Source organism: Carcharhinus amblyrhynchos, unplaced genomic scaffold (assembly GCF_965287045.1).
Source record: "Carcharhinus amblyrhynchos unplaced genomic scaffold, sCarAmb.v2.hapA chromosome_144, whole genome shotgun sequence".
NCBI classification, from domain to species: Eukaryota; Metazoa; Chordata; class Chondrichthyes; order Carcharhiniformes; family Carcharhinidae; genus Carcharhinus; species Carcharhinus amblyrhynchos.
Genome location: NW_027649884.1, coordinates 42,791 through 55,053, shown reverse-complemented (window position 1 = coordinate 55,053; position 12,263 = coordinate 42,791). Strand labels below are relative to the sequence as shown.

At 45.4% G+C, this 12,263-nt stretch overlaps 1 protein-coding gene across 1 annotated transcript in view; it reads left to right on the top strand.

Moving 5' to 3' along the window:
- LOC145338703 (NACHT, LRR and PYD domains-containing protein 3-like) overlaps nucleotides 1-12,263 on the top strand; it is a 65,097-nt gene that overhangs the window by 31,397 nt on the left and 21,437 nt on the right. The window contains 2 exon segments of the mRNA XM_080183102.1: nucleotides 4,006-4,176; nucleotides 10,168-10,338. Coding sequence (XP_080039228.1) covers nucleotides 4,006-4,176; nucleotides 10,168-10,338 — 342 coding nt within the window.

Below are 12,263 nucleotides of genomic sequence, written 5' to 3'. Positions count from 1 at the left end.
ACATGGGATTTGTGTCAGGGAGGATGGAGATTCAGTAATACAGACATGTTCTCCATGGACCTTAACTCACACAGCCATTCAGTGTAATAAATCTTCCACCATCTCCAGCACTGTTACTGTTTCTGTGAATGTTTTATAATTTCCCTGGAGCCGTCACTACGTGAAACAAAGACACTGGAATTGTATTGAGCTCATTCAGTGCTGTATTTCCCATCTCACATTCCCAGTGAACTGTTAAAGACCCAGTAATATGGTGAAGGATTTATTTAGTGGTGTTCCATCTCTGAATTTACTGAAAATACAAACATAACAAAGTGACCGGTAACAACAAAGTGTAACCCTGTGAAACCCAAGGAAGCAACCCCACCATGACAACCACCCCCATCCCTGCACTTTCCACTGAGCTACAGGCAGGATCTTTATCTCTCTCCTCTGGGAATTTCAATGACCGTGGCCTTTGTCCTCAGATTTCCTGAGTCCTGGAAGGATCCAGCCGACTGTGAATCCTCTGTACAGATACTGGAGTTGTCTCCGTGATCACAGCTTCATGAGGTGTTTCTGTTACAGTCGGAGCAGAAGAGGACCCACTGCCCACACCAGGGGCATCCTGAGAGGGGCTCCCAAATGCTGCAGGCAGCCGCTCCTCTATCCATTCAGGGCAAACTGGATCCTCCCTGTTCAGCTGGGAAGTCCTGACAGTGACTCCAGGATCATTTTCCCATCCCTCCCACAGCCTGTGTCCCACAGAGCTCCTGGAGGTGGTGAGAACATGCAGCTCATGTGTATTTGCTGTGGGTGATATGCTGGATGTGACTCTCCATGAAGGTCACCAATCTCTCTGTGGAGGATGTTATTTGTGCTCATACCTGAGACATGGTAACACTGCTGGTCTGGATTGACTCCTCCATCCTTTGTGTATGGATACACACAGCCTTTGGAAACTCCACCGGATGTTAAAATACCTTACACTGCAACTCCAGTATCTGCTGCATTGTTAAAGACTCCAGTCACATTTCACCTTCCACAAGCTGGCTCTGCCCTCTCCCCTCAAGAGTGTGAGTGAACTCAGCTATTGCTGCCTCCATCAGCTGCTCGGGTTTGTGTGTGCTGTCCTGTGCTGCCAGATTGTAACCCCTTTGCACCTCGTGTGAGACAGTATCTGCTCTGGTGGATGTTATGGGGAATAATGTGACAATCCATCCTCTAACAATCCCTCCTCATCTTCAGAGGTGCACACCCGTCTCCCTCTCACCACAGCTGTTGATTTGTGAGAGAGTGAAGAATGTTAGAGGGTAATGCACATCCCAACATGTCCTGGAGACTGTCCCTAACCCAGAGCTCCATCTGACCAATGGTGAACACACAAGCACCAGGTTTTGGACTCAGGAGCAGAGTCTCTCCTGTGCCCATCACTCACTCACTCACTCTCTCTGGATCCACAACCCATCTCACCATCAGTGATTGCCCACCCAGTCTCCAGGTCTCCCAGCTCCAGCACTTCATCTTCCATTGGCATAAGGATAACACAATCCAGACACTCTCACTCTTGGCTCCTTCTCTGACTCTCTGTGCCCTCTTCTACAAGCACATAAATTTCCATTGTTACTCACCCATCAAAGACACACACAAGCCTATGGTGCTGTCAGACTGCCCATCATGGGCCCACCAGGATGGTCACTCAGTGTGGGCAGTACAGCAGTCATCTCTGACTGACCGGAACCCTTCACAGAGAGGCTGACATGTTCCTGAAGATTGATGCTGCTGTTTGGACATTGCCAGTGTCTGGGTGGAGATGTTCTTTCCACAATTTCTCTTCCATCCTTATTCACATATCAGCCTGTAAGTTTAACGCTCACCTTGTCAGAACATATCAGGTTATTGATCCTTTTGCCTCACTGCAGCCACGTGCTGCCTGCTCTGGCCCTCGGCAGTTTCTATCCAGACTTGCTTGGGTTGATGTGACAGGTCTCCTCCTCCAGTCCTGAGGGAACAGAACCTCCCTACAAACCGATATAGCCTTGAGAATTTCCAGGGTAGTGTCAGTGAATTGGGTTTAATCTGCCTTCTGCCATTTCAGCCCTTTGTTCATTAACCAGGGCTCCCTCACTGCTCCCTTCAGAGCCTTTAAAAGTGCTGCTGGCTGCCTTTAAATCTGGTGCCAGCTTTACCTGAATGGGATCTTCCCCTGCAGCCAGTGGTTAAGCTCTGGAATACACAGGGTTTTGGGGGAAGGTGGGGGAATGACACTTAGTGAGTTGCTCATTCGGAGAGTCAGTGCAGACACAATGGGCCGAATGGCCTCCTTCTGCTCTGTAACAATTCTGTGATTCTGCCTGTGTTGCCTGAGTGGACGGATTCCCCTAACCTGTCAGATATTAATGTGTCCGTTCTGGTTCTGTGTGGAGTTGGTTAGTTCAGTTGGTTTGGTGTCTGGAGTGTGATGTGGAATGATGCTAATGTTGAGGGTTTGGTCCTCGTACCGGCTGTGGGGTTCATGGAGTCCCATCTCCTTCCAGTGCCCCACGTTTACTAAGTTTTATCCCTGAAGCTCCATGTGACAAATTGTCTCTCTCTATTGGAGAGAAATACAGATATTTCATTGAGGACTGTGGCTACGAACACTGTCCACTCAGGTTCGTTCTTACTCACATCTGAACATCACACCCCAGGCATCTTTCTCCACACCCATTTCAACATCCTGATCTTCACGTGGGGGGGGGTTACTCCTCTTACCGGTCTAAGGCTGGGTCTGTAAAGACAAATGCCTCCTTGTCCGTATATGTTCAGTTCAGACCTCTTACACACTCTCACACTCTTCCATCACAGATGAACATCTACTGCACCTACTGTACTTTGACCCATTCTTTTAAGTTTGGTGATCTATTCCGGGGCTCTGGTCGTTCCAGAGTTTAACCACTGTCTGCAGGGGAAGATCCCATTCAGGCAAAGCTGGCACCAGATTTAAAGGCAGCCAGCAGCACTTTTAAAGGCTCTGAAGGGAGCAGTGAGGGAGCCCTGGTTAATGAACAAAGGCAGAAGGCAGATTAAACCCAATTCACTGACACTACCCTGGAAATTCTCAAGGCTATATCGGTTTGGAGGGAGGTTCTGTTCCCTCAGGACTGGAGGAGGAGACCTGTCACCCTGAAGCTCCATGTAACAAATTGTCTCTCTCTCTATTGGAGAGAAATATTAATATTTCATTGGGGACTGTGGCTACTAACACTGTCCACACGGCAACATCACCAACTCCCAGCTGAAATATCGATACATTTCCAACCATTATCTTCACAGAATTGTTACGGTTCACAATGAGGCCATTTGGCCCATCGTGTCTGTACTAGCTCACCAAATTAGCATTAGGAATGTGTGTCATTCTCCAGCCTTTTTCTCGTATCCTCGCTCAATGTTTCTATTCAAATAATCTAATTCCTTTCTGACTGTTTCGATACAGCCTCCCTCCACCACACTTCCCGGCTGTAATTCCAGACCCGAACCACTGGCAGTGTGAAAAAGGTTTCTCTCTCATCATCTTCAACCCCACCACACACTCCATTCCTGAGCCACTGACCATCCCATGTCCCTCCCTGTGACTCAGGGTAAGGACATGGGAATCCTGAGCTCTTCCCATTCACCATCATCCTTTTTATCATTTAATCACTCCGGCACTTCCATTTTGTTCTTTCCTTGTCACCCGCCCATCCCCAGCTCCCTGTCACTTCAAACAATTTAATTCACTGCTACTTCCAAGTTCTAATTTTAACTAATTGAACTGAAACTAAATCTGTTTCTCTCTTCACAGATATTGCCTGACCTGATGAGAGTTTCCAACATATTTATTCATATTTCAGATTTACAGCATTAATATAATTTTGCCTTCTGTATGAACTGAAGTTGTGTTTCTTGAATGTCCTGCGCTGTACATTATTATTGTTAATGATCTTATTCTTAAAAACACTGTGGATTTACCCTGATTCCTGTTATTTTTCTCTCTCTGATCTCCAGTCTCTGGGATAATGCTCTCACCGATTCTTGTGCCGAGGACCTGGCCTCTGCTCTCAGTACAAACCGCTCACTGATAGATCTGAATCTGGGTAACAATAAACTGGGAGATTCAGGAGTGAAACGGCTGTCTGTGGCTCTGAGGAATCCGGACTGTAAAATACAGACACTGCAGTAAGTAGCAGACTGTGTGAGATTGTGTTTATAATAACTGAATATTCAACAATATAATTTCACCACTGGTATTTGTATAAAAACACTGCCCATTACTATTGGTGTCAGTTATGAATAAGGAAAATTGTTTTTCCTCTGACTCCTGTTGCTTCTCTCTCTGATCCCTGAGCAATGGGATGTCAGTCCCACAGATCCTTATGTTGAGGGTGTGGGGGAATAATGTTATGGTTCACCCTCTGAGGTTCTCTCCTCCTCCTCAGATGTGCACAGCTCTCCCCGGACACAGGCCCTTCGGCCCATCAACCCTGTGGCAGCGACTCATTCTTATTCCGACCCAGTACTTGTTGCTCATTCGCAGTTTCTATTCCTCTGTTCGTCTCCCGTTCATGTTTCTATCGAGATAAACCTTGAACATTGGGAACGTGCCTGCTTCTGTCAACTTCACTGGCTGTGCATTCGAGGCACCCACCACCCTCTGTGAAAACTTTCCCCGCACATCTCCTCGAAACTTTCCCCCTCTTGCCTTCAAACTGTCCCGTCCTGTCGGTGACTTTTCCACCCTGGGGAAAAGACTCCAACTATCAACCATATATCTGCCTCTATCAGGTCACCCCTCAGCCTCTGTATTTCCAGTGAAAACAATCCGAGTTTATTCAACTTCTCTTCATACCTTAACCAGACCAGGCAACATCCTTGTAAACCTTCTTTGGTTCTGAATATTGTTAGGGGCCTATAAATGATTCCCACAAGTGATCTTTTAACTTTGTTAATTCTTATCTGTACCCAAGCTGATTCTGCATCTTGATCATTGGAACTAAGTTCAACTCTCTCTACTTACATCATCTGTTACTAACAGCGAGACTCCACCACCATGTCCTGTCCTCCATTTACTGTCATCTATTCACTCTCCCCTTCTCCAAAGCATCCACATCCTTCTGGTTATCTGGCGATCAGCACTGCACTCAATATTCCATATTGGGCCTAACTAAAGTTTAATACAGCTGGAACATAACTTGCCAACTTTTATACTCGATGTCCTGGCCAGTGAAGCGAGCATGCTGCATTCCTTGTTGACCAAGTTATCCACCTGTGTTACCACTTTCAGGGATCAGTGGACAAGTACACACAGATCCCTCTGTATGTCAATGCTGCTGGTGTTTTACTCAGACAGGGAAGGCTGGGGGACAACCATGTGGAGTTCTATCAAATTATAAAACGAAGGAGAAAGGTTTCTTTCTCAGGGTCAATAACCAGTTGTATTGATTTAAGACATTGAACAGGAGTTCCAGAGGAGAATTGAAGATGGCTCAGTGGTTAGCATTGCTGCCTCTCAACATCAGGGACCTTTGTTTAATTCCAGCCTCTGGTGACTGCCTGTGGAGTTTGCACGATCTCCCCGTGTGTGCGGGTTTCTGTCAGGTACTCTGGTTTCTCCCACAGTCCAAACTAGTGTAGGTTAGGTGGATCGACCATGCTAAATTATCCCTTAGTGTCCTAAGATGTGTAGTTTTGGTGGATTTGCCATGGTAAATGTCCAGTGATAAGCAGTTGTGTGGGCCTGGTTAAGATGCATCTTCGGAGAGTCAGTGTAGAGTGGATGGGGCGATTGGGCCCCTTCTGCACAGTGGGGATTCTCTGGTTCTGTGGAAATGTTTTTTCACCCAGAGGGTAGCGGGAATCTGGATCTCACTGTCTGAAAGGGTGGTGGAGTCAGGAACACTCTCAACATTTAAGAAGCATTCATACAAGCAGTTGAAATGCCGCAGGGTACAAGGCTATGGAGCATGTGCTGGTAATGGATTAGAATAGATTGGTGCTTGATGGCTGACACAGACACGGTGGGCCGAAGGGCCTCTTTCTGTGCTGAAAACCTCTATAAAGGCCCAGGAATTGGAAGTTATGAACCAGAACCTGAATCTTCACTAATCCCTGTTATTTCTCTCTCTCAGATCCCAATGCAAAGGAATATCAATCACATTGATTTTTGTGCCCTGGGTGTGGGGGAATAATGTAACGGTGACTCTGAGGAACCGTTCACATGTTTACAGGGGGACAGGTGTCACCCAGTCTCACAATCCTTGGTTTATGAGGAAGGGGAAAGAGTGAATGGAGGCAATTGTTAAGACGCAGGCCAGAAAATCCAAGGTGTTTTGTGAAGTTAGCCTGGACCTTTGGTTTTATATTTGATTTTGGTATTGATGACCATGAGGTGTTTCACTCCAGGTATGAATCAAGTGACCCACTAGGATGTTTTGTCAAATACAATTTATTTAAGAACGCTGTTAGAATATAACAATAAAAATTAGCATAACCTTCACCAATTGCAAGGCTTAAACATGACCCAGTATAACTCTTAACAGCTAGCTATCTCTGTTGTTCCAATATAAAGCAATACCCACAGACACACACCCTTCTCCAACATTAGTTAGCAGAAAAACAAGTATGCTCACATGTTACCGATTTCCAGCTTTTTAACACTTCCAGACAGCCAACCGACAATTGTTTTCAGAGAAGGATTTAGCCTCCGAACAGCCCAATCGCAGAGAGGTAACCCCAGTCTCTGACAGCTTCCAACACAGCAACACTTCAACAGCAAAAACTCCAACTTCAGAGAGGGAAACAGCACTGCTGTTTGTCTTAACTTCAAGCAGCTTCTGAAAGCAGAATAAAAACTAGAATGCTCTGTGAAAAATAGCTGTCCCTCAGTCACATGACATAACCTGTCAATCACCCACAATCAAGCTCCACTCTGCCATCCCAGGGGAACACTGTAACAACAGAACACTGCATTAGTTCAGATTAAAATCAACATAATGTCAATTATACTGCTTCAGTAACAATAAAGGAAACCAGCTACAGATAGCACGGTGCAGACAGTATAACCTGCATAGAAACATGATTAAAATAGAAACTAGAAGCAGGAGTCGGCCATTTGGCCCTTCGAGCCTGCTCCTCCATTCATTTTGTTCATGGCTGGTCATTAAATTCAATATCCTTCAGTCCTCAATATATATCTTCAAGGAATAGTTATAATTCAGTGTACATTCCAACAAGTCCTTCAGCTGGTTCCATGTGACTGGTGATAGAACATAGAACATTCCAGCGCAGTACAGACCCTTCGGCCCTCGATGTTGCGCCAACCAGTGGAACCAATCTAATGACCCTCTAACCTAAACTATTCCAATGTTATCCATACGCCTATCCACTGACCATTTGAACGCCCTTAAAGTTGGCGAGTCCCCTGGGATGGCAGAGTAGAGCTTGATTGTGGGTGATTGACAGGTTATGTCAACTGCTGCAGGCAGGGCATTCCACGCCCTTACTACCCTCTGGGTAAAGAACCTACCTCTGACATCCGTCCTATAATTACCACCCCTTAATTTAAAGCTATGTCCCCTTGTGTTAGCCATCACCATCTGAGGAAAAAGGCTGTCACTGTCCACCCTATCTAACCCTCTGATCATCTTGTCTGCCTCAATTAGGTCACCTCGTAGCCTCCTTCTCTCCAACAAAAATAACCTTAAGTCCCTCAGCCTTTCCTCATAAGACCTTCCCACCATACCAGGCAACATCCTGGTAAACCTCCTCTGCACCCTTTCCAATGCCTCCACATCTTTCTTATGATGCAGCGACCAGAACTGTACGCAATACTCCAAGTGCGGCCGCACCAGAGTTTTGTACAGCTGCAACATGACCTCACGGCTCAGAAATTCAATCCCTCTGCCAATAAAAGCTAACACACCGTACGCCTTCTTAACAACCTTATCAACCTGGGTGCCAACTTTCAGGGAGCTATGCACATGTACCCTGAGATCTCTCTGCTTGTCAACACTACTAAGAGTCCTTCCATTAGCCCTATATTCTGTACTGCTGTTACTCTTACCAAACTGAATCACCTCACACTTTTCCGTATTAAACTCCATCTGCCACCTCTCAGCCCAGCTCTGCAGCTTATCTATGTCCCTCTGCAAACTGTAACATCCACCCTCACTGTCTACAACTCCTCCGACTTTGGTGTCATCAGCAAATTTACTAATCCATCCTTCTACACCCTCATCTAGGTCATTTATAAAAATGATAAACAGCAGTGGCCCTAAAACAGATGGGCACACACGCTCTGTGTTGCGGGTACAAGAGAATCTCCTGCACCCAACATTCAACCACTTCCGTCAGCTCCACAACAAATATCCTAAACAGTGATTTCCCACCCTGTCAGCTGTTCCCCCAGCTCCAGCACTTCGAATTCTAGGTGTAAGGATTACAAGATCTGGACGCTGTCACCATTTTCAGCTCATTTTTCTGGCGTTTTGTACTCTCTTCTACAGACACATAAAGTTCCATTGTTACTCTTCCATCAAAGACACAAGCCTCTGCTGGCGACAACCTGACTGACCATTGTGTCTACACAGGGAAATGTCTCCTGCATTTGGCCATCCCATTCTCACAGTGCGAGTGTTATCTAACCAGAGCTCTGAAGAAAGATGGTGATTTGTCTTTGACAGTTGATGCTGCTGTCCAGACATTGCCTGGTCTTTCTACAGTTTCACTTTCATTCTCATTTGACCTCATATCCCTGTGCTTACATGTTATAGGATGCTTCACCACCTTGTCAGAACATAGCAGGTTCTTCATCCTTTTGCCTCACTGCAACCATATAACCCACGCCTGCTCAGGTCTCCGGCAATCTACATCCCGTTATACTTGGATTGATGTGGCAGATACTCTCCAGTCCTGAGAGAACAGAAATTTACTCCAAACTCACGTAGCCTTGGGGAACACGACCAAGTGTTGCCAAGTGCATCATTGAATTGAGTTTAACCTTCCTCCTCCTATTTCAGCCCTGTGTTCAGTAACCAGGCCTTCCTCACTGCTCTCTCCAGAGCTGCTGCCTATGAAATTGCTGCTGGTGCCAGCATTGCCTGAACCGGGACTTCCCCTGCAGCGAGTGGTTAACGGCTGGAATTCACTGTCCGAGAGTGTGGTGGAGACACGTTCAGTTGAAAATTTCCACAGGGAATTGGATTATTATCTGAAAAGGGAGAATGTGCAGGGATACAGGGAGAATTTGGGGGAATGACACTGAGTAAATTGCTGATTCAGAGAGTCAGTGCAGACAGTGTGGGCCGAATGGTCTCCTTCTGCTCTGTAACAATTCTGTGATTCTACCTGAGAGAGATACCAATGGCCCTTAGTGGACACTGGTTAAATTATCTAACCCTGTTAACACTGCAACATCACCAGCTTCCAGTTAAAATATCAATACATTTCCAAACATTATCTTCACAGAATTAGTGCAGAGCTCCACAAGGTGAAATGTATCTTCATCAGCTCAACAAACTGTTATTCAAAATTTGTCTCATTCTCCTGCCTTCTCCTCGTATCTTTACACATTGTTTCATTCGAATGTTCATCGACTGCCCTCTGTGATGCCTCGAATCAGCCTCCCTCCACCACACTTCCCGGCTGTAATTCCAGACCCGAACCACTGGCAGTGTGAAAAAGGTTTCTCTCTCATCATCTTCAACCCCACCACACACTCCATTCCTGAGCCACTGACCATCCCATGTCCCTCCCTGTGACTCAGGGTAAGGACATGGGAATCCTGAGCTCTTCCCTTTCACCATCATCCTTTTTATCATTTAATCACTCCGACACTTCCATTTTGTTCTTTCCTTGTCACCCGCCCATCCCCAGCTCCCTGTCACTTCAAACAATTTAATTCACTGCTACTTCCAAGTTCGAATTGTAACTAATTGAACTGAAACTAAATCTGTTTCTGTCTTCACAGATATTGCCTGACCTGATGAGAGTTTCCAACATATTTATTCATATTTCAGATTTACAGCATTAATATAATTTTGCCTTCTGTATGAACTGAAGTTGTGTTTCTTGAATGTCCTGCGCTGTACATTATTATTGTTAATGATCTTATTCTTAAAAACACTGTGGATTTACCCTGATTCCTGTTATTTTTCTCTCTCTGATCTCCAGTCTCTGGAGTAATGATCTCACTGATTCTTGTGCCGAGGACCTGGTCTCTGCTCTCAGTACAAACCGCTCACTGATAGATCTGAATCTGGGTCACAATAAACTGGGAGATTCAGGAGTGAAACGGCTGTCTGTGGCTCTGAGGAATCCGGACTGTAAAATACAGAAACTGCAGTAAGTAGCAGACTGTGTGAGATTATGTTTATAATAACTGAATATTCAACAATATAATTTCACCACTGGTATTTGTATAAAAACACTGCCCATTACTCTTGGTGTCAGTTATGAATAAGGAAAATTGCTTTTCCTCTGACTCCTGTTGCTTCTCTCTCTGATCCCTGAGCAATGGGATGTCAGTCCCACAGATCCTTATGTTGAGGGAGTGGGGGAATAATGTTATGGTTCACCCTCTGAGGTTCTCTCCTCCTCCTCAGATGTGTACAGCTCTCCCCGGACACAGCATCCATTGATTTGTGAAAGGGGGGAGAGTGAATAGATGACAGTAAATGGAGGACAGGACATGGTGGTGGAGTCTCACTGTTAGTAACAGATGACAGTACAGCAGCGAGAGGTGAACTTAGTTCCAATGATCAAGATGCAGAATCAGTTTGGGTAAAGATAAGAATTAACAACGTTAAAAGATCACTTGTGGGAATCATTTATAGGCCCCTAACAATATTCAGAATCTCCGACACAGTTTACAGGAAAAATAAATGGGGTCTTGTAAAAACAAACTGCAATAATCACGGGCGATTTTAATCTTCATCCATGAAGAAGAACAAAGAGCCACAGAACACAGTAACAGGCCCTTCGGCCCACCAAGCCTAACTCCTAATCCTTATTCAGACCCAGTACTTACTGTCCATACGTGGTTTCTATTCCTCTGTCTCCTGTTCCTGTGTCTATAAAGATGTGTGTTGAACATTGGTAACATGTCTGCTTCCACCACCTCCATTGGCAGTACATTCCAGACCCCACCACTCTCTGTGAAAACTTTCCCCACACATCTCCCCTAAACTTTACCCCTCTCACCATCATCCTGTGCCCTCTTGTAGTTGACCATCCCACCCTGGAGAAAAGTCTCTGACTATCCACCATGTCGATGCCCCTCATAATTGTGTAACCTCCATCAGGTCACCCCTCAGCCTCCCTTTTTGTTCTGAAAACAATCCGTGTTTATACAATCTCTCCTCATAACAACCCTCCATGGCCAGGCAACGATCTGGTGAACCTTCTTTACACCCTCTCCAAAGCATCCCCATCCTTCTGGTAGTGAGGTGAGCAGAACAGCAACCAATATTCACATGTGGCCAACTAAAGTTTCATACAGCTGTAACATAACTTGCTAACTTTTATACTCGATGCCCCAGTCGATGCTGTCTGCCTTCTTCACCACCTCATCCACCTGTGTTACCATTTTAGGGATCTGTAGACTTGTACACACAGATCCCTCTGTAGGTCAATGTTCCTATGGGTTCTTCCATTTACTGTATAAATCACTCAGATTGTCAAAAGTTGAATAGAAGATTAGTTCACAGAATGTATTCAGGTAATTTCCTGGAGAAGTACGTTCCAGTGCCAATCACAAAACAAGCTGTTTTAGACATGGTGATGTGTAAATGTGTGGCGTTTCCAACAAAAATAGATTCCTTTCATTTGAGAAACAGCAGCAGAAGTGTTCCAGCCATTACTAATTCAAGGATGGTATTAGATTAAGCAAAGATATGGCACCGGGTTTGGCACTGCTGCCTCACAGCGTCAGGGACCCGGATTCATTCCAGTCTTGGACGACTGTCTGTGGAGTTTGCACATTCTCCCCATGTCTGTGTGGGTTTCCTCCGGCTGCTCCTGTTCCCTCCCACAGTCCAAAAAATGTGCAGGTTAGGTGGATTGGCCATGTTAAATTGCCCATTAGTGTCCAAGATGTGTAGGTTAGGAGGATTAGCAACATATGCGGAGTTACAGGAAACCGGGCAGCTGCAGGTCTATTAGTCTGACAGTGAGAGTATGGAAGATCCTATAATAATCTATAATAAAGGAAGTGAGAACAGAACACTTCGTAATTAATGGCAGGATTAGACAGGACCAACATGGATTTA